The sequence below is a fragment of the Zingiber officinale genome, chromosome 7B (genome assembly GCF_018446385.1).
Source record: "Zingiber officinale cultivar Zhangliang chromosome 7B, Zo_v1.1, whole genome shotgun sequence".
In the NCBI taxonomy this organism is placed as follows: Eukaryota; Viridiplantae; Streptophyta; class Magnoliopsida; order Zingiberales; family Zingiberaceae; genus Zingiber; species Zingiber officinale.
The window spans coordinates 90,338,129-90,365,227 of NC_055999.1; the positions used below are offsets into that span (position 1 = coordinate 90,338,129).

The 27,099-nt window shown below is 34.6% G+C and overlaps 1 protein-coding gene across 2 annotated transcripts in view; it reads right to left on the reverse strand.

Moving 5' to 3' along the window:
- The window catches only part of LOC122006232, a 137,621-nt gene extending 111,027 nt beyond the window's left edge, over positions 1 to 26,594 (reverse strand). The window contains exons 1-9 of one of the 2 annotated variants that reach the window (XM_042561656.1): positions 26,287 to 26,594; positions 26,075 to 26,153; positions 24,187 to 24,264; positions 24,021 to 24,101; positions 23,408 to 23,481; positions 23,250 to 23,304; positions 23,133 to 23,181; positions 22,835 to 22,972; positions 3,871 to 3,952 (exon numbers count right to left, since the gene is read on the reverse strand). In XM_042561656.1, the coding sequence (XP_042417590.1) occupies positions 3,871 to 3,952; positions 22,835 to 22,972; positions 23,133 to 23,181; positions 23,250 to 23,304; positions 23,408 to 23,481; positions 24,021 to 24,101; positions 24,187 to 24,264; positions 26,075 to 26,153; positions 26,287 to 26,388 (738 nt within the window). In that variant the 5' untranslated portion in view covers positions 26,389 to 26,594. Of the gene's footprint in view, positions 1 to 3,870; positions 3,953 to 22,834; positions 22,973 to 23,132; positions 23,182 to 23,249; positions 23,305 to 23,407; positions 23,485 to 24,020; positions 24,102 to 24,186; positions 24,265 to 26,074; positions 26,154 to 26,286 lie in introns of both variants that reach the window. The other variant, XM_042561655.1, reaches the window with a different exon arrangement.
- Between the last annotated feature and the right edge of the window lie 505 nt (positions 26,595 to 27,099).

Sequence of the window (27,099 nt, forward strand, 5' to 3'; positions counted from 1 at the left end):
TGGAAGTTGGCCAGAAAAGGGATTTCCAAATGTCCGGGAAGGATCCAAGCGCCCGGATGTTCAAGCGCTCGAACTAGCCCGAACCCAACCACTCCAGCAAATGAGTTGGCGCTCTGATTGGCCAGCACACTTCAGCGTAGAGCCGGAGCGGTCTAGATGCCTGGGTGAGGATAAAAGTTGTCTAATGAAGTTTCGCTGAAGGGACGCCACGTTAGCCTGATGGGGGCGCCCGGGACCGGTCCAGGCGCCTGGAAAATGCTATAAAAAGGGCTTCGACAGTAGCTTCATAACACAATTCTCTACGACTTCTGTACTTGCACGCTGCTCCGAAAAACTCTCCACAACGTCCGAACGTTGATCTGACAACCAACACCACAGCTGTTATTCATTTAAAGTTGTCGATAAATTTTGTATTTGCATTTACTTTGTAATTCAGATTTCTTTTATAATTCTTCGAGCTATTAGTGAATTACCTAACGTAAACACTCAACGAGTGTGAACCTTGGAATAGGAGTCGTCACAGGCTCCGAACCAAGTAAAAAAAAAGTGTTAGCCTTGTTTTTCTTCTTCTTTATTTTAATTCTGCTGCATATCTCTCGAGTCTTATGAAAAAGTGAAAAAGTCACGAGCGCTATCACCCCCCTCTAGGGATGTTTCTCGATCCTACAATAGAAAGAAAGCAAACAGAAGAAACAACTACAAACAATGGCATTCAAGTCTGGAAATTTTGCAACCATTAGACTATATATATAGATAGTATTTAGATATATATTCCTTTTGAACTTTTCAAATCAACAAAAAGAAAATGATTAAAACAGGGTCTTAACCATACAAACTACCTAGAGATGCATATGCAAGAAAAATAAGTTTAGACACATTATGAGCTTGCAATAGGCTAGAGTGATCCCCAAGAAATTGAAATGTTTATTACATCCATTTAAATAATTTCTTGAAGAAACCTTGAAGTCTATTTGTGGAGCATATTTTGACATTACTATCTCTAAATAAAGATTTAAATTTTTGAGTTGTGTCAAAGTTTTAGCCTCAAAATGGAGCAATACGATTTTAGTACCATATTGTACCATGTCGATACAATTTCGATACTTTTTATTTTTAAATATAAATATATTAAATGAACATTTATTTTTGTTAATGTTTAACTATTATAATGTCCATTATTAATTAAATATTTCACATGTTGATTGCATTGATATTGTGATAAAAAAAAATTATTCATTTTTGATGATGTAATTTTATTTGAAATGAATAGATATTTTTATGTAATTACTATTAGATTAGGCAAAATAATTTAAAATTCTATTATTAGATTAATTTTATTTTATTTGTTATATGTAATTATAAATATAAAAGCATATAATTACAGATGAAAAAAATAAAAAGATCCAAAAAAATAAATTTTGAGAATTGAAACATCATATTTAGGTTTAAATTACATTTTAAATTTTATAATTAAATTGACTTAATTATATAATTATAAATTTTTTTTAAAAAAAGTAAATATATGAAATTTGATTTGGGGTCAACTGAATTAAATTTGAAATTTTCATATTTACGATTTTTTTGATAAAATCACATTTAAATTTAAAAATATAGATTTCTTAAAATCAAAAGTTCTAAAACTTAGGGGGTGTTTGGTTGATGGGTTTGGGAATGAGGGAATGGAATGATAGTAAAAGATAGTGTTTGGATTGTGGGTTTGGGAATCACATTTTGGGAATGATTACCAGATTTATGGGAATCAACCAAACTCATATAACTTGATGGGTTTCATTTCTATTCCTATTCCCATTCCATCCTACAATCAAACTCATACCCATAGTCATTCCCATCATTTAACCAAACGCCCCCTTAGAACACAAAAAATGATATTAAATACTAAATTTTATTTTATTTAAATTTTGCATTTGAATTATTTTTTAAAAAAATAGATATCTAATTAAGCTAAAAAATATTAGTATTTTGAGTTTTATAATCGTGTAAAAGTAAGTTTAGGTTGAATAAAATTCATCATATAGATATGGTGATTAAAATCAAGACGGTTCAAATCATACCCAATTTGAATTTATTTTATCTATTTCAAATAAAACCAAAGTTATATATAGGATAGGCTGGTTCAACATATTTAATTAGGCTAGTTGTATTTTTATGAGCTTAAAAATTATTTCATTATGTTATTTGTTTATTTTTCTTTGTTTCTATTCTCACTCCCAATTCCTACAGCCTCAAAACTCACAAGCCTCACATGCCTTTATAAACTGCGGTCGCACGAGCTGCCTATCATCATTGTCAGTAATCATTTGCTACCACATGAAGCCCCTGCCACATCCACCGCTTGTAACAACACTAGCCATGAAATTCTATTTCTCTAGTAACATGCTTTCTCTCCTCCTTCGATCTTTCTTTATTTTATTTTTTCCTTCTCTTGCCAACTTTAGTGTCAATACTGGTGCCAAGAGTTTCGCATACTAGTCAACAAATAGACAATAAATTTCATCTATGTCAATCGGCATGGCTTAGCACTTCAAACATTGCCCTAAACCCCATAAAATGAGTATTTGATAAACAAGGCGTCTTTGGCTTCAAAAAGTTGGGTAGAAAAATGGATGTTTCTTTTATAGCAAAATTTACAAGCAAAAGGATCACTAAGGCATTTAAATGATTCAGGTGACATTACGGTTCTTCATTAACGTCAACATTATTTAGGACATAAATTGAAATCAAAAGATAGTATGACAAACTAAACATTATCATGCAAATGCAAGATCCAAAAAAGATGAAAAAATGATTAACAATGTAGTTAATTTCACTCAAGCTAGGGCTATTCTGGAAAAGTGGAGGGTGAAGGGAAGCCTTCAGATTACACACTTATTGCACTCTAGCACCTGCATCCCTGATTGGGTTGGTGAGTTTCATTTTGTTTTTATGAAAGGAAGGAATACAAATGATTGCTACATGTGTGCCATGTCAATATTATCAACTAGTTTGAATCAAGACGCCATCTTATTCTTGCTCAAGCACAGAAAAGAGTCCAAATTGAAGGGATGGCTAAGAAGTGCTGCACTCCAGGCTTCCATATACTTTAGTACACAGATGATACTTTTTTTTACAAAAGCAGATGTGAGGTCCATTCTTAATTTGCATATATTAACTGCAGCTTTCACAGTCTTCAACAATTTGAAACTCAACTTGAGCCCTCTTTGGCTTGTGTCAGTTGAGTCAAGGACTAGGGACTGCTGCTTCCTGAGCTGCTCAAATGCTCTCTAGTTGATCTTCCTATCTAGTATCTTGCCAATGGTTACAGCAGTTCCAACTTTGTCCTTCGGCAAGATCTTATATTGAACAGCTGCTCAAACGGCAGGATCTAATTTGGGGCAGATCAATTGTGTTTCCCTGTTTATAGGAAGACCCTTCTGTTTGCTGATCCAGTCTGTCTCAAACTGTGTTCTGTTATAGTTTTGTAGGACTCTCTGTGTTTGTGTTAAACCTTAGAGGCAGTCTAGTGCAAAAGCTCCCGCCAATGCGAGATTTGGGGAAGGATCTATTGTACGCAACTTTACCGTCTCTTACAAGAGGCTATTTTCCCTACACAAATTCATGATCAGCAAGTGACATAGCAACAACTTTTCTGTTGCGTGCTAAGGCTCCCCTTCATTATATTATTAGAGTGAACTACACTGATTCAGTCAAATCATTTTTCAAAAAAAAAACAAAAAAAATCAAATGTTATGCTCTTAACGATAGTGATTCTCAGTTATACACCAGTAGAATAACTGGATAAAAAATATGATCAGGATTATGAATTGTTAAGATAAAGTAACGCAAAGACATTAAACTGGTTGAAACCCTTACAATGTCATTCTCCAAATTTTTCAAATACTGCGTCAGAGTTTGGTCAACACTCAACAATCTGGGGATTATATCTACAAAGATCCTGCAGATAAAAATTATCAATTATATAAATACAAATTAACCAACAACACATGGTTGTTATAAAACATGTCACCCCATCCCTAAAATATATTAATTTTTTTCTCGACATATGCATGCAAAAAAGAAACATTATCCAAACTGAATGAATAAAACATCATTTATGATCCAAGTTCTTCTCTAGCAACTAATGAATGCCCAACACTCCTTCAAAAATAGAAATTGATATATAGCAATCACAAATTAAACTTTCTATCTTTGAATGGAAGCATTATACAATTAATAATTGCATCTCTTAAATAATATGGTCTCACGCAGATTTTGACAAATAAACCACAAATGTCTACTGATGTGTGTATTTCATATAGGTTTTATCATACTTTGACGCATGTCTCATCCCATTTCATATTCATATATTTCATATTATCGTCTCTTTATGCTTCATTTTGATATTTTCCTATTCTGGAGAATTGCTTTTGTGTATTTCTTTTGATAGGGTGCGAAAAGGAGCGAAAATGGAGATTGAAGATAAGTGGCTGAAGTTCATAGGCCTGCCATGAGTGCTTGTGCCAGCCCGCATGAGCCGTGCTCCAATCGGCAGAACCCGACACGGGCGCCCATGCCCACTGACATGACCTGTGGCCAACACTCCACTATAGTCGCCAAACCCAACACGAGCGTCCATGCCCGCCGTCATGACCCATGTCAAGGCACTCGCCCTTTGCCTATAAAAGGTTGATTTCAATCCCTTGGAAGGAAATCTCGATTGGGTGCTACCCAAAGGCCCCAAGAAGGCTTCAGAGGATGATCTAGAGGGGATCCATCGCCATCTACGCTGTAAATTGAGATCAGGAGCATCCGAAGGAGAAATCTTTTAACAAGACTAAGCTTCTTCTCTTGTTTTCTAAATTTCTGAACTCAAATCTAAATGGTAATCATTCTAACTTGATCTTTGGTTGTAACTCCATTTCTATGGAATAGATTTTGAATTCTAGAACCAAGATTAGCCCTTTGTTATATAAGCACCTTTTCTTTGATCTATAAATGTTTGAATGTTCTTATTTGATGAGATGATGATTTATGGTCCAGATCTACTGTGTAAACACGATCTCGATGCCAAAAGCACAAGATTCGTATCCCATGAGGATTTGGGAATGAACCGAAAGAACTCAATCCTCCGATCAGTGGAAAACTAGGACACAGAGAGTCGGCTACAAAAGTAGATCGGTATTCCACGAGGAGTCATAGACTGTCATAGATCTTAATGGATTAATTCCAATTCATCGTCACATAGTAGGAGGGGGTTACTAGGGGGCTGTGATAGGGTCTCCTTATGAAAGTGATCCCTACGCTTAGCTACTCTGAAAGTAGACAATGATTTGGAGTTGATACATATAGTTCCAAAAGTTTACATTAGATATCATAGGATAGTCTACCTACTTGAATCACCGTTGAGGATAGGATAGGAAATTAACATAGATTGTGTTTACTATGCCTTGAATTCACCTAGATCTCTCTGTCTTCTGCCTTCTTTCTATCTTTTTAATTGAATCTCTTCTCTCACTCCTTTCCTAACCCCTTCATTGGATTTTCTAGTTCTTGACACTCAACACCCGTGATTAATCTAAACAGTTGAATTTGTTTAGTAAACTAGTAAGATATCTTTTATTACTTGACGACAACTCCGTGCACTTGCGGATTTATCCACATCACCTACCTAATAAATAAATAAATAAATAGAATCTTCAATTGCAACATGAGATTCAAGGTTTTTTTATGTTTGCATACTATGCACAAAGCTCAATTTTAGGGAATCAGAAATCACTCAATTATAGCCTAACAGTTACCTAAGTTGTAAGCGCTCAACGTTTGAGTACGATGAGGCTTTCTTGTAAGCGCTCAACGTTTGAGTACGATGAGGCTTTCTTGTAAGCGCTCAACATTTGAGTAGGATAAGGCTGATCTCATCTTCTCTCAGTAAAGGAATAGCAGTGGTGACACTGTTTACAATGTTGAGCTATATAGATCAAAATTGAGCGAAATTTTTCATTCCACGCGCTGACCAACACATGAAAAGCTAAGAATCACAATGAGCATGACTTAACATCTTCCTTTGCAACTTCATCATGAGAGAATTCCTTTGTCATCGTCTTTTGCAAGAAGCTCCAACTTTTAATAGTACATCTTGTTGTTCATGTTGGCTACTCTGCGTTGAACCCTTCTTCTTGGCACTGAAGTCCTAGCTTCTTGCTACACCAACACTAGCTTGTGTCAAGATTCATGTTTCTCCAAGGTCAGCTCATATGATGTTTCTCCACTCCAAGTTTCCTGGTCTCTTACTCCTCTTTTTCCTCTAACATTGACGATGCCTAGATTCTTCCACCCCTCCTTCCCCTTTTCTTCTTCTGCACACCTCTAATATTGAGGCCACCAACAACACATCTAGAACCCTCATCAAGAACAAGACATTGACAACAAGGAATAAGATATTGTGTCGTGTTAGTCGACATGAATAGAATTTATAGTTCCACTCGTCATCCGACACCAAAATGGTCAGCACTCTCAAAGTCCTGACAAAACAGCGACCTCGTGGAGGCTTGAGAGAGGCCTCGCCAGGCTGCAAGGCCGCCGCAACCTCGCGGAGACCGACATAACGTCACAATGTCCTCATGGCAACCTCATGAAGACCTCCACGAGGTTGTGGAGGCCGTATTGACCTTGTGGCATCCTCCACAAGGTCACGAGGTTGTTGCGCCAATGCCCAATCGCAACCTTGCAACGACAAGCAGCTAGAAACAATTGTCGTGAAGAAAAAAAATCTCCATGGAAAAGGAGAAAAAAAATGATTATATTTTTTTCTTTTTTATTTCCTTTCTTCTTTCCCCCTTTTTTAATTTTGTCCTAGTTAATTTCTTTCCTTCTCTTAATTTTTTTCCTTTATTCACCAAGGATTAAAAAAAACTCTTTAGGAAAGGAGATAGACTGCTAGAAAAGATTAAAAAATAAATATAATATAATTTTTAGCCTTATAAAATTTTAAGCCCGCCATGGCGGATCCCAAACTCGAATGAGAAAAGGTGAGGGTTGTATTAGGTTGTCGGCTAGCGTTGGCAAATCTTCCATAAAAAAAAAGGCCAGGATCAAATGAATAAAGAACAAAAATTTTTAACAAGCAAAACAAGAGAGGGATTCAAACCCACCGATAGTTTTTTGTTCAAACTATACTGGTTTTCAAGACCAGAGCTATCAACCATCTCTCCCAAAGTTTATTTCGATTTTATTCCTACAAATGGAATATCACTATATGATACACTTACTATCCATATAAACATCTTAGACACAAATCTATTAAACTATTGTGCTAATGGTAGATTGTTCCCAGAAGGAACGCATTGCAGCGTCCGACTGTAGCATCTTGGCAAGGACTGCTACATCTCCAAAAGAACTCGGGTGTAGTGTTAAATATGAAAGAGTTCTCACACCATAGGTTGAATAAAAACAAATATTATAGTAAAACTAGTAGTCTAACATCTCAACAAGGAGAGCTACATCTCTAAAACTTAGGTATAGTGTTAAATATGTAAGAGTTCGCATTGCGGGATTCAACTGTAACGCAACAAGTATAGTTACATTTTTTAGAACTTCGGTGTAGTGTTAAATATGCAAGAGTTCTCATAACATAAGTTGGATAAAAATAAATATTATAGAAAAAATAATGGTCTAAGATTTAAAACATGGAACATGTAACATATAAATACTCGTAAAACAATAGAGGTAGTAGATACAATCATGGATTGCGGTGTCGTTTCGTGCCGAGCGGCACGAACGGTTTTTACCGTTCCGTGGCCCAGCCAAAACCGGCACACGACACGCAGCGATTTCGGCGCGTGTATCGCGCAGGCGTGGGCTGTGCTTTCGGCGCGTGATACGCGCCAGCACAAGCGACACTCACGACAGAAGGAATCAATTCGATTCCTTCTGTCGCGCGAAAAAACCCTATAAAATGTACTGATTAGCAACAGCAGCGAGGCGACGAGGCGAGGCGAGGCGAGGCGAGCGGCGAGGCGAGCATCAGGAAGGCGAGCAGCAGCAAAGGTACGATTCCCTATTCCCTATTCGTCCCGTCTCGTATGCATTGTTGGCAGCGCCGAAGGCGTCGCTGGACGCCTCCGGCGCCACCGGAGACGTCCAGCGACGCCTTCGGCGCCACCAGACCCTGCGATCCGCTGCTGCCGCGCGGCGTGATCACTCCCAGCGGCAAGATCGGGTGCGCCCGTGCATGCCCGTGTCGTGTGCATAAGTTTTGGAAAATAAATTGTAATTTAGATTTATAACAATTCCTAAGGTAGGCGTGATATTCCAAACAGACTTTTATAAATCATAATTAAATTTTCTCAATAAAAATTAAAATATATAAAAAATATATTTAAAAATCAAAATTTAATTAATATTCTGAAAAATTAATTTTTAATATTTTAAATTGTATTTAAAAATTTTTAAAAAATTATAAGAAATCTGTTTAAAATTTTAAAAAAATTATAAAAATTCAGATATATATTATAATATTTTTTTAATTAAAATTTAATTATTTTTTAAAAAAAAATAATAAAAATTCAGATTTATATTCTAAAATTCTAAAAAAATAAAAATTCTAAAAAACTAATAAATTAAATTTATATTTTGATATTTTTATTATTTTATATTTTTAAAATATTAATTAATTAATTAATTAATTTGTATAATTATTATATATATAATAACATCTTTATGCTAATTTATATATTTATTATAGATAATATTTTTTATCTTAGAATAAATTTAAAATTTGGATCCATGAATATTAACTTTTGTATTTTTGTAATATGTTTAGAAATATTACAAGTCTTTTATTTTAAAAATCTTGATAAAGGTATGTTGTCATGTTTATGATTCCTAATAAAACACTATTAATCTTGTGCAATTTTGATCAATCTAAATTGAGAAAGATGAATTAATATTTTTAGGAGATTGTTTCAAATTTCAGAAGTTGATGTTTATAGTTTATATACTTAATTTGTAAATTTACAATGATAAATACATTTTTGACATTATAAAATGATGATCATTACCTAGAAATGTATATTATCCTTACTTTTTGTATAATGCATAGGTAATGGCACCAAAACAACAATCTCATGATCTAGCTTGGAGACATGCACGTCGATTAGAAAATCGATTCCATTGGCAATGTTTGCATTGCGATATGATTGGACGCGGCGGCGGGGTCACACGCCTAAAACAACATCTTGCTGGTGGATATCCGGATGTTTCTAATTGTCCAAAAGTTTCTCAAGAAATTCGTCGTGCAATGAAAGAGGAACTTGATGGCAAAAGAACATTAAAGTATAAACAACAACGAGAACGTGAACTTGTTGATAGTCGAAGCTCTAAAGAACCAATCTATGATGAAATGGAAAGTCGTGGTGAAGTTCCAAATGACGAAGACTTTTTAGCACAGTGCCTCTCGAACTCAATATGACTATGAGCAAAATATGCAACATAGAAGTGGCTCTGGTGCTAGTGGAAGTGGCTCAACTACTGCATCAACATTAGGAAGGAGTGCAAGTGTTCGTATTACTTCAACACAAGGTGGTATTGGTCGTTTTTTTTCTTCTATGGGACGAAGACATGCAATTGATATTACTGATATTGATCCACTAGCATTTCCAGACCAAGCTAGCAAACAGACTAGGATTGATGATGCATATTCAAAAGAGAAGAAGAAATCAATCGGTAAAAGTATTGCTAAATTTTTCTATTTTAATCATATTCCCCCTAATGCAGCAAACAATACATACTACCGTAGCATGGTGTCCAACATCCAAAAATCTGGTCCTGGTATTCAACCTCCGACTGCATATGAAATTGCCAGTCCATATTTAGATGAACAAGTGGAGGAGATCAAGACTTGGATCCTATCATGCAAGAAACAATGGAGCTTATATGGGGTTACGTTGATGTGTGATGGTTGGACAGGACCTACACGGATGAACATCATCAACTTTCTACTATACTGCAATAGAAAGGTGATATTTCATAAATCTATTGATGCAACTACAGACTATCATGATGCACCCTACATATTTCGTTTGATGGATAGTGTAGTTCACGAGATAGGTGCAGAACATAAAGTACAGGTGATTACAGATAATGGTGCCAACTTTAAAAGGGCTGGAGAGATATTGGAGCAAAGGTATCAAACATTATTTTGGACACCATGCGTAGCACACTGTATCGATTTGATGATGGCAGATATCGGTAAGCTCAATATGGTAAAGAAGGTAGTGAAAAAAGGTCAATCTTTAACAAAATTTATCTATAATCATCATTGGGTTCATGGATTAATGAGGAAATTTATTGATGGGGAGATTCTGCGATCAGGAGCGACTAGATTTGCCACTCACTTTCTACTGTTAAAATCGTTGAATGGCCATGTTCTCTTCTGAGGATTGGGAAGTCTCTCGATATTCTAACACGACTGAAGATAAGGAGGTGTAAAAAATTATTATGTCTGTCAAATTTTGGGACTATATCGCAGATATTCTTATAGCAGTAGAACCATTGTACGTTGTTCTACGTAAAGTTGATATGGACAAGAAGCCATAAATGGGCAACGTTTACCGCCTAATTCATAAAGCAAAAGAGGAAATTAAGAGGCGTCTACAATCACCGACCAAGTATCAACATTACATTGATATAATCACTACAAGATGGGATGATCAAATGGAAAAACCTATTCATTTGGCTAGTACGTATTTTTTAATGATAACGAATTTTAATATTGTTATTAATAATTATATATGTTTAATTATTATAGGCTATTATCTCAATCCGGGTATATCAATATCGTTATAATCTTGGCACAAATGATGATTTATTAGTGGCCCTCAGACATGTAATATCAAGACTGCATACAAACACAAAATCAATTGCTGAGACTATTAATGAAAGTCGATTATTTCGAGAGGCATATGGTTCTTTTAGCGATCTTATTGCAGTTTCATGCAGATATAAAATGAATGCAGGTAAATATAGTAAAAATTATTACTAATTATTGTCAACAAATATAAATAATTATTTTAATTTTGTTCTTATTTATCTTACAGCTGAGTGGTGGTTACAATATGGAGGATCAACTCCAAATTTGAAAGAAGATGGTACGAATTCTCTCATGACAACGCCTTCAAGTGGTTGCGAAAGAAATTGGTCAACTTTCTCCTCATTCATACAAAAGTACAAAATCGTCTTTCTTATCGCCGAAGGAAAATGGTCTACGCTCATTATAATATGCGTCTTCAACTAAGAGGCATAATAGAAGAGGATGAAGAGCAAAGTGATGTAGACCCATTTGATATCGGATTCATGGATGATCCAATGATGGATTGGTGAAGTACCGCTGAGGCTGAGAATCCATTACTTGATGGAGCAAGAACTAACCATCTCAATTTCTTAACAAATTGAAAAAGTACAAGCTAGGAGAGATACTCATGAGGAAGAAAATGATGAAGCTTTCATCAGAATTTCGATTTTCTGGATCTCGTTGATATTCTCAAACATCACAACAAAACCCAACCAAAGTCCATATATAAAGACAAAGGCAAAGCTCGTGCAATTTTTACTAAAGAAAAAAAGCAAACTATAGGGAAAGAGGTCAATTGAGAATTAGAGAAAATCCACTTGATGCAATTGATGAGCAAAAACATGATGACAATGATGAAACATCATCACCTTCTGACACTGTAGTCCGACGAGAAGTTCAAAATGAGAATAGTGATGTTGATAGTAGTGTAAGTACTTATGGAAGTGATGACAGTGGTGATGCATCTAGTGGTAAAAATTATGTTCCACCTACTCTAGCACTGGAGCCATGGACATGTGAGATAGATTACACACATGCAACTCAAGATCATGATCATGGAGTTAAAAGTAGCGCTTTTCAATATCAACGTCGATATAAGGGTGACAAACAAAAGAAAGCTCATAATTATCAAGAGATGCGAGAGAGTTTAGCTGATATTGATTCTGATCGAAGTTTATCATACTCACAACCTTTTTATTATAATTCTGATGCATCATATGGTGATCCATCATACCAGATCTAAGACGTATGCTTATCCTGTGCCTGTACCCGTTCCAATTTCAGTGGTACCAGTTCAAATCCAACATCCAGTGATGAATCGAGACACGCTGCTGGACATGTGGAGAAATCAATACCAATATTGCATGTCATGGGATGCTTATTTAATCTGGTCGGAAAACTATGGAGTTGACCTAAGCAGAATGTCGCAAGAACCAATGCTTCCATCTGATTCACGCCACTCCTTTTGGTATTAATAAGGTAACATATTATGATGTATCAATTTTAATTCAAGTTATTCCTAGATCAACTTTTTTTAAAGAAAACTATATTTAATTATTTTTTCTAATCATATTAAGTTGTTCAATAATTAAGAATTTATATAAAATTAATATACAACTTATTTTTAAATTATACACAATAAACATATTTATCTAATAATTACTATATATAAATAAAAAAATACCGAAACAGTATCGGCACGGCACGATACGATACCGAAACCGTATCGTTCCGATTTGGGATCGAAACCTTAGCACGGGTTGAGATTTTAAACCTTGGATACAATTAGGAGAAGAATTAGTATTTTGTGTGTATAAGAGACAAAATGGGTAGGAGAGAAGGCAAAGATGATAGAGAACTCGAGTTTTAAGTTATAGTACACAAGAAGGAGTAAAATAAGAAATGGAGTAGGTATTGTTGTAGATAGTTCGAAGTTGTACGAGTAGTTAGAAGGGGAATAGGATTATAACTCTCATTGTAGTGGCGAAATAAGCTACTAACGTAATTAACATATATATATGTAACTCAAGTAGAATTAGATGAAGATACCAAATCTAAGTTTTGGGATGACCTAAAACATTCTGCCAAACAAAACGATTTAATATAAGGAGATCTAAATGGGCATGTTGGAGTGAAAAATAAAGAATATAATACGGTGCATGGAGGTTATGAGTTTGGAACAAGAAATAAAGTAAAAAACTATATTGGATTTTATGATAGCATATGGTCTTATACTAGCTAATATGTTTTTAAGAAAAGAAAAAAAACACTTGGTCAAGTTCAAAAGTGGGAATAATAAATCGCAAATTAATTTTCTTATGATTAGGAAGAAGGATAGAAAGATTTTCAAAGATTCATCCTTGAAGAAAACTTAACTACCCAACATAGGTTAGTAGTGTTAGATATACATCTAGATTAAAAAAATATGTACAACTCCAAGAATTAAGTGGTGGAAGTTAAAGGATGGGAAGAAAAACACATTTAAGGAAAGGGTAGGAATATAAATATTTTTAATCTATTGATGATGTGGGACGTGCACCACCAAATAAAGAATCTTGGTGGTGGAATGAAAAAGTATAGGAAAAAGTGAAAGAAAAACGAAAGCCTTTAAGGCATTATATACTTGTAAAAATGAGAAAAACATATATATATAGTAGTCAAGAAAGAGACTAAGCGATAATGAAACTTTTGAATGCTTATTTTGAAAATTAGATATAAAAGAAAGGGAAAGAGATATTTACAAAATAGCTAAAGCGAGAGAGAAGAAGAAAAGAAATCTTATCTAAATAAAATATATTAAAGATGAATGCAATAGGGTATTAGTAAATGATGAGAAAATAAAAAAGTAATGGAAGAGGTATTTTTATTAACTTTTCAGTGAAGATTTAGGCGACTAACTAACTTAGGTAATTTAAGTAAGTCAAATAAGTATATAAATTTAAATTTTTATCATAGAATTTAAATTTCAAAAGTAGGACAAGCTTTAAATGGGATGCAAAATGAAAAGTAGTTTGACCAAATGATATTCTAATAGAGGTATGGAAGTGCCTAGGGAAATAAAGTATTAGATAGCTCACAAAATTATTTAACTTGATATTAGGGCAGCCCGGTGCCCGAAGCTCCCGCCATGCGGGGTCCCGAGGAAGGATCCATTGTACGCAGCCTTACCCTACTTTTTACAAGAGGTTGTTTCCAAGATTCGAACCTGTGATCTTTTGGTCACATGGCAACAACTTTACCGTTGCGCCAAGGCTCCCCTTCTATAAAAAAAATATCCATTTAATTTGATATTGAAAATAAAAAAATATCTGATTAATGAAGGGTAAGTATGTTCCCTTATATAACACCAAAGGCAACGTACAAAATTGTGCAAATTATAAGGGTATTAAACTAATGAGTCATATCATAAAACTTTGGGAAAGAGTAATAAAAAAAAGATTAAGAAAGGAGATCACGATGACCGAAAATCAATTTGGATTCATGCTTGGAAGGTCGACAATAGAAGTCATACATTTTCTCAGACAACTAATTGAAAAGTATCGAGAGAAAAAATATCTACACATGGTCGTAGACCTAGAAAGAACATATATATTTAAATGCAAGATCGCATACCTAATTAATATATTTAAAGATTGAATCTAAAGCTCCATCTTAAATATAACTCAATAATAAGCATTTAGTAATCAAATATTAATAGCAATAGTTTTTAATTAATATATTTTATATTTAAAAATGAACCAAAATTGTATTGACACGACATGATAAGCTATCAAAATCGTATTGTTTCAGTCAAAAATCACAACTCTAGTACGGCTCAAAATTTTAAACCTTGATTAACGGCTCGACTCAATATTTCAATCCTTACTAGCCACATCTAGCACCCAATGCATGTTCTCTTGTTCCTCATTCTTCTTTTTCTTTATCTTTGGTAGTTACGACTTAGCACAAGGGTCAACTCACATCTCCTCCATCAACTATTAGGGCTTGCGACAAAGAATGGCACCAGGCTCAATACAACGGCTTAATGCCATCACATCTCATTTTAGTCCCTTAAAATAAAAAATAAAATAAAACATTATTCTACAGAAACCTACTAATGCAGGAGCATCCAGTAGCACAACCAATTTATTTCCTCTGATCCGGTTATGTTCCCCTTCGAGTTGTGACGAGAAGAAAACCAACCTCCCTTTTGGGTCTTGAAGGACGATAGAGACTACTAATAAGGAAGATGACCCACCCGTGGCCTCCTGAATCGGTTGCGCTCTATTCAGAGTCCAGGCGAGGCGGAATCGTCTTTCTAGTGGCTAACATGGCCTGGCATGAGCATATTATGTTATGTATTTTGATGAACTCTAGATTTGATCTTTTAACTTTTTCTTTTATTTATTTTAAATTTTTAGGATTAGTTTTCTTTTCTAAAAATTAGTTTAGATTTTATCTCCTTTTTTAGGATGAGTTTTCTTTTACTTTTTCATTTATCTGTTGCAACTTGTTCTTATTTTTTTAGATTATTTAAATAAAGGTTAGGGTATGTTGAGTTTGGTTTTAATTTGAATAAAAATTTATTTTCGTTTAAACCTAGAGGCAACTCCTCTTTGTTTACGAATTATCTTTCTATGTCTTTCTCCGCAAACCTCTAATTCAAATGACGCACCAGGAGATTTCTTCCCTACGTCACCTACTTAGAAAAAAAAAACTAAAAATATATGATTACACTATGTTAACAAATCCAATAGTATTATTGATATATTTATTTATTAATTATACATTAATAAACATTTTTTTATCAATAAAATATGATTTAGTCTATCAAAATTGTGAAAGACATATATTTAATTTAATAATATAATATAATAATATAATTTTAACAATATCATTCCATTAAATAATAACAATAACACAAGTCTACCTAATAATAACAGTAATATGAAATCATCAATACTATGACCAATATAATAAATTATTCATTTTTTATATTGTGTTATGTGATGTTTGTTATCTTTAGTTTTAAGATTGTTGAACTTCTTTTTTTTTTGACATTTTCTAACAATTTTGATTTATCAATCTTAATACAATATGGTAGATACTTAAAATGTTAATACCAATTTTGGCAGTCATGCTCCATATACCATTTACTTCTTAAAAGGTATTATAAATCAATGTAAAATTTTACAAGATGGCTAATATTATTATATTCTAAAACACTGATGCTTAAACTCATTCAAATGAATTATGGCAGATGTCCTAATACTTAATACCATCTTCAGATATGGTTAGTAAATCTACTAGTTGGTCATTAGAGCTAATAAAGGTGACAACCTTGACCTCTATGTTTTTGATTGTCTTAGGAAACAACAGATAAGAGGCCATGTGCATAGTAGCTAAATGTGATGTAATAGAGCTTCATTAACTTTATGAGGGGAATGTCCCAACTTGGTCATCAATGTTGACACAGATAAGCTCATATAAAAGTTAGCTTCTTGATTTTCAAGAAATTATACGAAGAATGCACTATCCTAATGTGGATATTGTGTCTATAGAACTTAACCAATTAGCATGTATATACACTACAATTACCTCAATACAAAAACAAGATACCTTTTCTAGGAACAAGAACTATTGAAGTAATGTAAAATTTTCAAGATTTCTTTCTAATGATCATGGCATGGGATAGCCAAAAACGAACTGATCGCACTGAATAGCAAGCCTTGTAATTGGAAGATAGTTCAGATTCTCTATTACTTATATGACTCTTGAAACCAATTAGTGGTTACCCTATCCAAGTATCTAAATGAATGACATCAGTTTAATCCTTAACATAGCAGCATCCTCAAGCTATTTCCGATAGGTATGTAAATGTTTCCTGTGAGATAGCAACCTCTATACTAAGAAAGAACATGACATGACCAAAATCTTTAGTTCGAAATGTTGAAAAAGAAAGTCCTTTTGTCATGCAATCCTAATATAATGTTGACCACTATCAAATATAACCTTGACCACTGAAGAAAATGTGTCAAGATAGACTACACCCATCTCAGTGTCCACCCTACAAGTTTTCATTTGGTTTACAATACCATCAAGAGTGTATTCAATAATGAAAATCACTTAGAGGTAATTGTAAACTTCCCTAGAGAGAGAGAATACGCTCTCAAGTACCATTAGAACAAAGAGCATCCATCTCAACTATCATAGTTTGCTACCAACTGAGATCTAAGCCTATTGACATTTGTAGAAGATGGCTATATAGCTGAAGATGATAGAACAGCAAAAATATGATAGAGAAACATAAGATCATTAGCAAGAAAATGGAGAGGAAAAATAATACTTTCTAGTACCTTTGCAAAAATACAATAAGGAGGTCCAAATAAAAGGCAATAGGAAAGACTGAGGATGAGAATAAGCGACTTGGATGACTAAAGTCTCCAGAAAGTGTGAGAGCTTGATCATGTCTTGATATTTGATTGTACAAGTAGAGGCAATTTGTCGACGATGGAGATCATGGTAGTAGAAGGTGTGGAAGCAACAATAAGATGAGAATACTAAGCACCATCTACTCCAGCTTAAATGGAGAGGGTGAACATATTAAGAATGGAGTCGACTAAAGAAAATCTCATCAATGAAAATATGAATGCACACAAGTTGACTCGAGTTAGCAAAAGGCGACTACGCTAGCCTCCAACGCCCCCGCCAACCCATTCCAGGGTCAACGGAGGAGGTAAATCACTAGTAGCTACTAGCCCTGGAATAGTGACGGGCGCATGAGGGAGGCATTTACCTCGGCTATGTCGAGATTCAAACCCCAAACCTCAATTTAGCAACACCTTATGTATTAGCCACTAGACCGTCCCGAGAGGACGGATATAGTAGTTATAGTAGTCCTAGAGATAAGAATGTCCAAGAAAGACATATAATAAGTTGGGATAATTTATCTCATTCAAGAGATATTGAATGTACAAAGCATGATATCCATGGTGGAAGAGAACATAGAGGACTCTAAAAGGAAAGACAACATGTCATTTGTCAAATAGTATGTGGTAGGAAGTTCACCCCAATGAGAAAAGAAGGAACATTTATATATAGTAGAGTACAAGAAGCCTCAAATAAGTAGTGATTCTTCCTTTAATTCACACTATTCAATTGTAAGGTGTAGGTATAAGCATGGTTTGAAATTTCGTACCATGTCAGGCGAATAGTCGAATGTATCATTCCAATAGATTACTGAAACTAAATACTATTTAGCACCAAGATGTCTCCTGTGTTGTTGAATCAATCATGTCGACAAGCATCATTTCATTTCATTTCATATCAATACTAGACACCCCTTGGCATGTTAAAATTCAGATAATATTATTATTGTTATAATTTATCTTCATATAAGATAATGTCAAAAAAGTATAATTACAGATGGAAAATAAACATTGAACTTAACTATATAGTGTTATCTTTTTCTTCTTAATATCTTTCCCCCTTCCACCTCTAATTCGCCATAGTCACCATACATTAGAACATCGACATAATACCAACATAATATCGTTTCATTCAAATATTAAAACACCAACATGGCTTGAGATTTCGAACCTTGGTACAGGATGATTAGTAAAGTATATAAGGCCTAAAAGATATAAGTGAAAGATAAATATTATCACTAGGAAGAACTTTAATAGGCAAACCAAATTAAGTGTTTCACAATGATCTTCCGCTAAGAGTCGCCTTGTAATTCAAGAATAATCATCTATTAAAAAACAAAATACTTAAGGTTTAAGTGGACCAGGTGCGATCTAAATCCCAATAGCAACGTAAAGAATGAATTAAAGAAAAAGGTGCATATGCAAGCTCATTGATATTATTAGGGATTTCTCAATTGACATGATACACTAAGTAGATGAAAGAGTGTACAGTAATAACAACCAAGTATTTATCTCGCTAAGTGGAATTGGCTATATGGATCCTCCAATGTCATTGGAATTGATCCCTTACTATTTTCATCTATATTTAAATGAATTTTATCATATTTTATCGTTCCTAACCAAATCTTCTTTTCTCTCTCTTCCTCGATTAATATGTGTCACATAGCCTAACTAGAGCATTTATTGATTATCTACGTACATGTTCATACCATCTTAAATGCATCTCTCAAAGCTCTCTCACAATAGGCGTAACTCTAACTTTCTCTTTAATATTAAGTAGATGAAAGAATGTATATACTAAAACTTGACTATTTTATATCTTGGAGACTAGGGTGAGCAAGATTACTTTATATATTAAGAGGTGATGGATTCAAAAAAAAAATGTAAAAGAAGATTAAGTCACATCCACCGCATAAAGTTCAAAATACTTATAATTTAATTTATGGCCTAAATTAGTATACTAATAAATAATGAACTTAATAAAAATTAGGAATAGTAAACAAAAAGGATACATAAAACAAAGTGCAAGAGAGACATTTTCGATGTCTATATCCCATGAGTGAAATTCCTTACATATTGTACATTGGTAGGATGATAGTGACTTAGCTAGCTACAATAAATACTCCTTACGCCTTCTGAATCTACAATGTAAGAGGATGATCTAGAAATATGGGTTACACAAAAAGTGGATATACTATCTAGGCCAAAGAGGTAACTAGTTAAGATAAGGCATCAACTACAACTTGAAATTGGATGGACCAAATATACTACTCCGTAAGAAACTATGACAGTGGGGCTAGAATAAACTAATGGATTCTTCTAGGAAGAAGCATCTAATTGCATCACACGAGTTCTCTAGAGAGGATAACTGAGTGGGTAATGATGGAGAGATTAGCAAATATTGTGATAACCACCATGGCCTTGCAGACAGCTTCAGGAACCTCCACCTAATCCTCTAGATGACAACTAATGGCTCAAGCAGTGAGGAGTTTTAGTTACCCTTGGTCTATGGACTAAACCTAGTTGATGATGCCCATAACACATATTTCCCCATTTAATTCTTACATGGTGATAATCTTAGAGATCGTAAGCCTAGAAAATATAATTATTAAAGGTATTGAGGAGGCAATTGAAGAATCAAACATTTTGAATTAGTGGAAATTATAAAGGATTCACTTGGCAAAAAAAAAAAATCACATTACAGTTTTTCATTATTGCAACAATGATGAGTGGGGATATGATTATGAGTGAAAGAAGAATATATGGGATTTTTCAAGGACAATTTCTACAATGGACAAAGGGAGGATTAAGCTTTGTTGCTCCCTCCCTATTTTAGCAAGGTCGACTTGAATCAAATAGGCTTAATTGGTTCATTCAAGGAGTTGATGCTAGTGTGTGGCAGCATCACTATATTTCAAATTCGAAAGGGATTAGAGCCATGATGATCAGATGTAAGATCGACTGAATACCTTACTGACAAGAGTCTGTTGAGAGAACGATTACTTAATTGTTAGACATGGCCAAGCCTTGATCACAGCAAGGATCATACCATGGTTTAAAATCTTATACCACATCAGGTTGCACGGTTGAAATGTATCACTCCGATAAATTCTCAAATCTTGATACTACTCAGTACTATCTTGTATTGTTATGTCAATTATGTCATGTCATACTGCATTCAAACCTCTTGGCATGTTACAAAATGCTTCAAGATAAATTGAAATAATGTTTGTCATTTTTTTATCCATACAAATTTGTACCATTCCAAATGGGACACGGTTGTGTTCTCTTATTCTTTATTTTTATTTTCTTCCTCTTTCTCCCTTTAATTTTCCATCGGCGCCATACATTGAATCACCAATACAATACTGACACAGTATTATTCCAATCAAAATTTAAAATTCTAACATGACTCAAGATTTTGAACCTTAGATCAAACAACTACTTCAATGTAGTTCCATCAATGGTAGTAGAGTAAGGAGACACAAAGGTTAACTCCATTGCGGGAAGGATCATGGATCAAGATCACATGACCAAAAGAGAGAAGGGATCACTATTCAGTATTATAAGGCTTAGATACCATGATATAGGGAAAAATTAAGTTAAACACCCTAGCGGTTTGCTATGCCTTTATAAATTATATAATTAATGTAACATGTTACGAGCAAAATCTATATAGTAATCCTTGCATTTAGGTCTTTTGGTCCTAACCAATTTTGAAATCCCAAGTTGTGTCTGAGTTTTAGTCTTCAACTAAAATGATACAATTTTGACATCATGTCGAAGTGTCAACACATGGTGCTAGTGGCGAATTTGAGGAGGGGGAGAAAGAAAAAGAAGACGATAAGACATCAACATAACTTTGGGTAATGTTTAAAGTACCATTTTATACTAGAGTTTGGAGTTTGGGTCCCAAATGAGAATGGCACGATTTAGATGCTATACTGTGCTACACACTTTGAATGCATCAAAACATGTTGAGATGAAATTAAGGATTTTTTTCAAATAATTAATTGAATTAAAATTTTAGCGAAATAAAGAATAGAAACTAACAAATATTACTTGAATTTGTCTTAAAGCATGCGGTAGCATGTCAGCTATTACTATGATATAATATCAGTCAATTAGCACACATGGCACAAAAGAGATTATCCATGTTGATAAATATTAAGTCTCGATAATTTATTAGAATGATATATTTCAATTGTATTGTACAAATATTGTATAAAATGTGAAACCATGGTCCTAATATCAAGGTGTATGACCCCTAATTAGGCGTGGGCAAAAAGAACAATATTCTGGAGTTGAACCAAAAACAAACCAAATTGAGCACTTAGAGAGTTTTTCCAATTTAAGATATGGATAATATGTTAACTTTTTTATACGGAATAAATTTTAGATTTTCATGAATTTAGCCTATTCTACAATGTCTTATTAGTTCATATATAGTAGCTCTAGGTCTAAGTTCTCACTTAGCTACTTATTCCATTTGATAACCATGTCTATTCCAAGGTTTTCTTATTTTTAGGAAACTGATCCATTATTCATTCAACAGAACCTTTGATATTCACTAGGTCAAAGTCAGAAAATGATTCTATTAGGCAATTTCAAAAGATATCATTAAATTTATTTTGCACAAATAAAATATATTGTATGTATAGAGGTTCCAAACCCTAAAAATTTTGAGGCATGCTGGTTTTGATAAAATTCATAGTTATACATACAGTGTAATAAATTATATATATAATATTTCTATTTTATAGTTCTTGTTTAGCACCTTTACCCACTCACTAACTCGCACATGTTTACTTGATTGTGCAAGTTATGTGCTAGGGTGTCCTCAATGCTAGACAGCATCAATTGCAGCTCCTGGATCCAATAACGTATAGCCTCTAACTATTGCCTAATGGCCTTTCTTTGTGCTTTGCAACTATCACGATCATGACCTTACCCTTTAGCTCTGACCCTAGCCCCTACAACCGCATTCGTAGTTCCATTTCTAGCTAGCATTTCCCTTCATGTTCATGTACCTTACAAGCTTAATGTATGACAGGGAAAGTTGTGCAAGGCATTCTGAATTCATGTGCATTATATTATTTTGCTACAATAAAATGTTAACTCCATGGAAGCATGTAACCATTTCCTTCGGATTAGTTTCCAAATATTAGGATCTAGGATCTACTAATTTCTAATATTCCTTGGATGCATATTGTTAAGCATCAATATAACATTTTGCCAGCATGACTAGTTCAATCCTTTAAGGTACAGCAAATCATATGGGATCCAAAGTTGCAAGTCATGCTAATGCATGCACAAGCATACCCAAGATCCAGAAATGAAACGATAGGGACAACCTGAACATGAATATATAAGAAAATTATGCAAAGTATAAAACCCATGCTGAAATAGTGAGTTTCTACAGTGTACATGTTAGTATCTTGGAACCTATGGTAAGATACAAAAATAATTTATGCACCGATTGAAATACTTAATGCCAGAGACAAAAGACTCTACAAAAGTAGAATAGGTAATACAAGATTTATTCTAAAATAAGAAACATGACCAAATATGATATTCCTACCAGGAACTTCCAGCGGCATTTGAGATAATGTCATAGAGAACTCGTGGATGAAGTCCTGTTCTAATTCCAAGATATATGGCTTCCACACATGCAACAAAATGAATACCCTCTAGAAGACGATTCACTGTCCAAATCTTACTACAAAGATGAGACAAAAAAAGACTTTATCGAAAGCAATACTAGGTAATTGTAACATGAACTATGATGTCAAAACTTGCAAATTGGTAATTAACTAATCTAAAAAGAAAAGAAATATTTTTCCTGGAAAGAACAAAAAGTTAAGAAAGAAAATGTTTACCTTGCAGTACCAATTTCATCATGAAAAAGGTAAACATTTTCACTGATAGCTGTTCAAGTGCTAAACAGTCAGGTATCCTAAAAGAAGTATCATAAAGAGGCAACATGTGTAACATACCAGAGAAAAAGGGTCCAGATTTTTCATTTGTGCTTTCCCATCCAGATGCAACAACCTATAGATAGGAAGAATGATAATAATAAGTAAATAGCTGCAAACTAACAATAAGAAAAGCTGACAATCCAGAATAGACATATCATATGGTATGCAAAGCTTACAATAATTTTCCCCTTCAGCTCCTCAGAAACTCCACGGAAAATATAGGAATCAATAAAGCCGACATCTACTCTCTCTTCTGGACCAAATAGAGACAATTAGGCATAAATAGCAGTTTTGACATTTTAAGAAAGGTAACAAAAAAATTTGCAATACTAGATGGTCCTAATTACACTTCTCTAGAGTATAATGATGAAGAATTAATTTCAAGTCAAGAACCAAGCCACAATCACAATACGCAAGCAGTGCAGAATTTCATGCACCATCCAGACTAGCAGGAACTTCAAAGATGAGGATTGTTAGGAAGAATCCTCAGTACAACCACCATACTATAGCAGTCCATTACATATTAAATTAGTTCTGTTCTGATTATTTCTAGTTATGCACTCATAAGAAGTACATAAAGTTTTTTGTATTAGCTTAGTGAAGCATGCCCAGGTACAGTCCAGTAACATTCTTATACTGCATATGGCACTTTTGCAAGAGAAATTGAATGAGCAATTGTGCTTACCTAAAGAATACGACATGCACATTTCATGACAGGAAACAAAATAAATAAGAAATAGGACATGATCACTAGATGACAAAATTATCAAGATCTTATATCATCAAAACCTGTGAATAGCTTTTGTATCTTCTGGATGTGGTTTCCTGAAAACGATGATCGAGAGATAATGACTGCGTGTTTGCATAATCCTATCAAATGCAAACTAGTCAGACTCAACACCAAACATAAGTTAATACTTAATAAAGAACCACGACAGGAAACGGAATATGCAACCTTTAGCTACATTATTCTCTCCACAGAAAAAATCATATATTTCATTTGCAGAAGCCATAACCATAAAAAACGTAGCACCTGCAACAAAGATGATAAATCAGAAGGCCTTCAAGAATGTAAAGGAAAAGGACTTGTAGAAACAAAAGTGTCCACATATGACATCGATGAGTTAGTTCATGCCCTCATTAGCTTTGCACTAAAAACTACATGACCAACCATGGATACAGAAATGATACTGCTTTCTTATATCTATTGAACCTAACTGAGATATGAATAGATAATTGTAAGGAACTAATGGGACAATAAATTTGTATTTTGGAGAAAAAAAATTATCCATTGAAAAATTCCAAAAATTGTCAGGAGACTGTGTCAGTCTCCACTGTGTAAGGAACCAAGGTACACATAATAGTATTTTCCATCATCACGTATGAGAGCATTTGATCAACATATTCATATCTAGTATACCTCAAGGTTTAAAATCACGTCCCAAGCTGGGGTTTTGATCCTAGCCAGGAACAAGGCATATCGGCCGGGTCAGGTGCCAATAGATGTGCAAGCAAGTAAAAGAGGAGAAGGGAGAACAACAAAGGAAGATGATGTTGTGATGAAGTAGGATCTACTTTCTTCTCTTTTGTTTATTTAGCAAATTGATATCTTGTTATATTGTGGTTTTGGCTATTTGTATTGAAACTTCATGTTCATTGTAAGCAAGATTCAAAATCTCGAACCACTTCGGAGTTTAAGTGAATTAGTACTGTTTTGGTACCATACATATAGTGTCGGTGGAAATAAGACGATGAAAAAGAAGAAGCGAACACAACTTTATAGTTAACTAGCATCAAGTTTCGATAAATTATGTATGCTAACTAGTATCAAGTTTTGATAATTCATCAAATCAATACGTTTCAACCATGCCACTCGGCACGGCACGAGATTTCAAACCATGATTGTATGAACTAATTTTGATAGTCCAATGTGTAACTTTTTGATATAGAAATTTAATGGCAATTTAAGTTAACTCCACATTCAAATTCCTAGATAAAATATGAATTTCTATTGCACCCATGTACAACATCTAGGTCCACTTTGTACCACAACTAATTGAAGCTTGCAACAATTAGTGAGGTGGAACTCTTCACATCCAAAAATAACTAGACATTTAGAAGAGTGATATTGTCTACATGAAACTTGTCCGTGTGGAACTATCAACTGGACCAACTTGGATTCAATATGCCTCGTCATGGTTCTTGTGGTTTATGAGGTTAGCATCTAGCTTTGTTGTTCATGTTGAAACAAGTATTGCGTTAATGGAGATAGATGGCCAAATAAGTTTTTGCTAAATGATTTTGTCAACAAAGAAGCCTTAAGTGGCTTCAAGAGTTGGCAATATAGAACTAAAGAAAATCTCTGTAGCATGGTATCAAATTTGGAATGCTTGAAAAGAAGGTGCCCCTGTATGCACCTTTAAACGAGCATGAGGGGATTGATGCTCCTCGCCCATTGTTCCACGTGGAAGAGTGCAACAATCCCCTGAGTGCTTACATTCCAATCTCAAGTGAGTAGCCATTTTGAATGGAATTGCTCTAACTCAGTTAGCCAAACTCTAAGTCATTGATGAGCATAAGCGAAACTATAGTAGTTAAGGTGCTCCACACCCATAATCTCACATGGAATAGTGGGATTGTGCTGATTATATTGAGGAAGTGCTCTCTCCCAAATTAACAAACATTTTTGGATGGCCAGGTTTTTCCTTGCTTCAACAGCAATGCATGTTGATATTTTTCACAAGTCGCTTCACTAGAAAAGGGTTAATAACCATTCTCTAGCAACTAGATCATAGTACAACTCGGAGGAACCAGTAATAGAAAAAACAATATTACTCACTGACCCATTGCAGCTTCCATAGCGCTTGCGCACTTCACTCCGCCCAACTCCACGAACCTGCTCATCAGAGACGACTCGACCATCTGAAACCATGAAGTAACTAAACCACATCAATAAACAAAGATTTAAAAAAAAAAAAAGAATGGAGCCATTGCACAAAGAAGAAAACAGAAAAGGCCAAAATAGAATTTTAGTAATAAAAACCGAGAGAAAAACCTCGAATGCTTGGAGGCGAAACCCGGACTTGACAAGCAAGGAAGCTATCTCTAAGCCGAGCTCGTCGAGCCCCATGAATCCGACGACAGTGGAAGACGCCATGATTGATCGATGAAGAGGAAGACGATGGCGATCGGCGGAAGACAGTAGTGGAAAGTAACAGAGCCGTAAGTGACTGACTACCGTCGGAGGTAGTTAACCGGGGTAATTTAGATCGGCTTTTTAGCCTCTTTTATCTCTATCACGATTGCCCTAAACACCGAGTGCAATTTTGTCTCTGGCTCAAACTCACGTGATCCGAGGAACCCCTCCCAGTTTTAAGCACTGAAATGCATTCCTCGTCGAGTGAAACACAGCGGACACGATCTCCCGCTTCCGCGCCGCTAAATTTGGACGCTGCGTTCTCTCACGAATGGACGAGTGCCGGGATTCGGTATCTCTGCTGGATGCTGATCTTTCCAGTACAGCTGACGCTCGAACTTTTGTCGAGATTAGAGATCCACGTATTGCAGGGTAAATTTCACTCTACCTGTACCGGCAGTGCCCTAATCTCTCATAATGAGATGATGAGGCTCATTACTTAAGTGCAGATTTCACCATCCTAATATAAAAGGTTGGGGCACTACTTATACAAATAAGATCGAATTAACCGTATTGTAGACGTGTCAGGTGATCAATTTGGCAATCGGATAAATAAATACGACGAAATAAAATAAGTTTTTTAGTAAAATGGAGGATGATGCGTTTTTAGCAACGTGGGCTGGCATGCCAGTTGTTCATTCGATCACAACAGGTTGTCTTTCGCAAGACGAT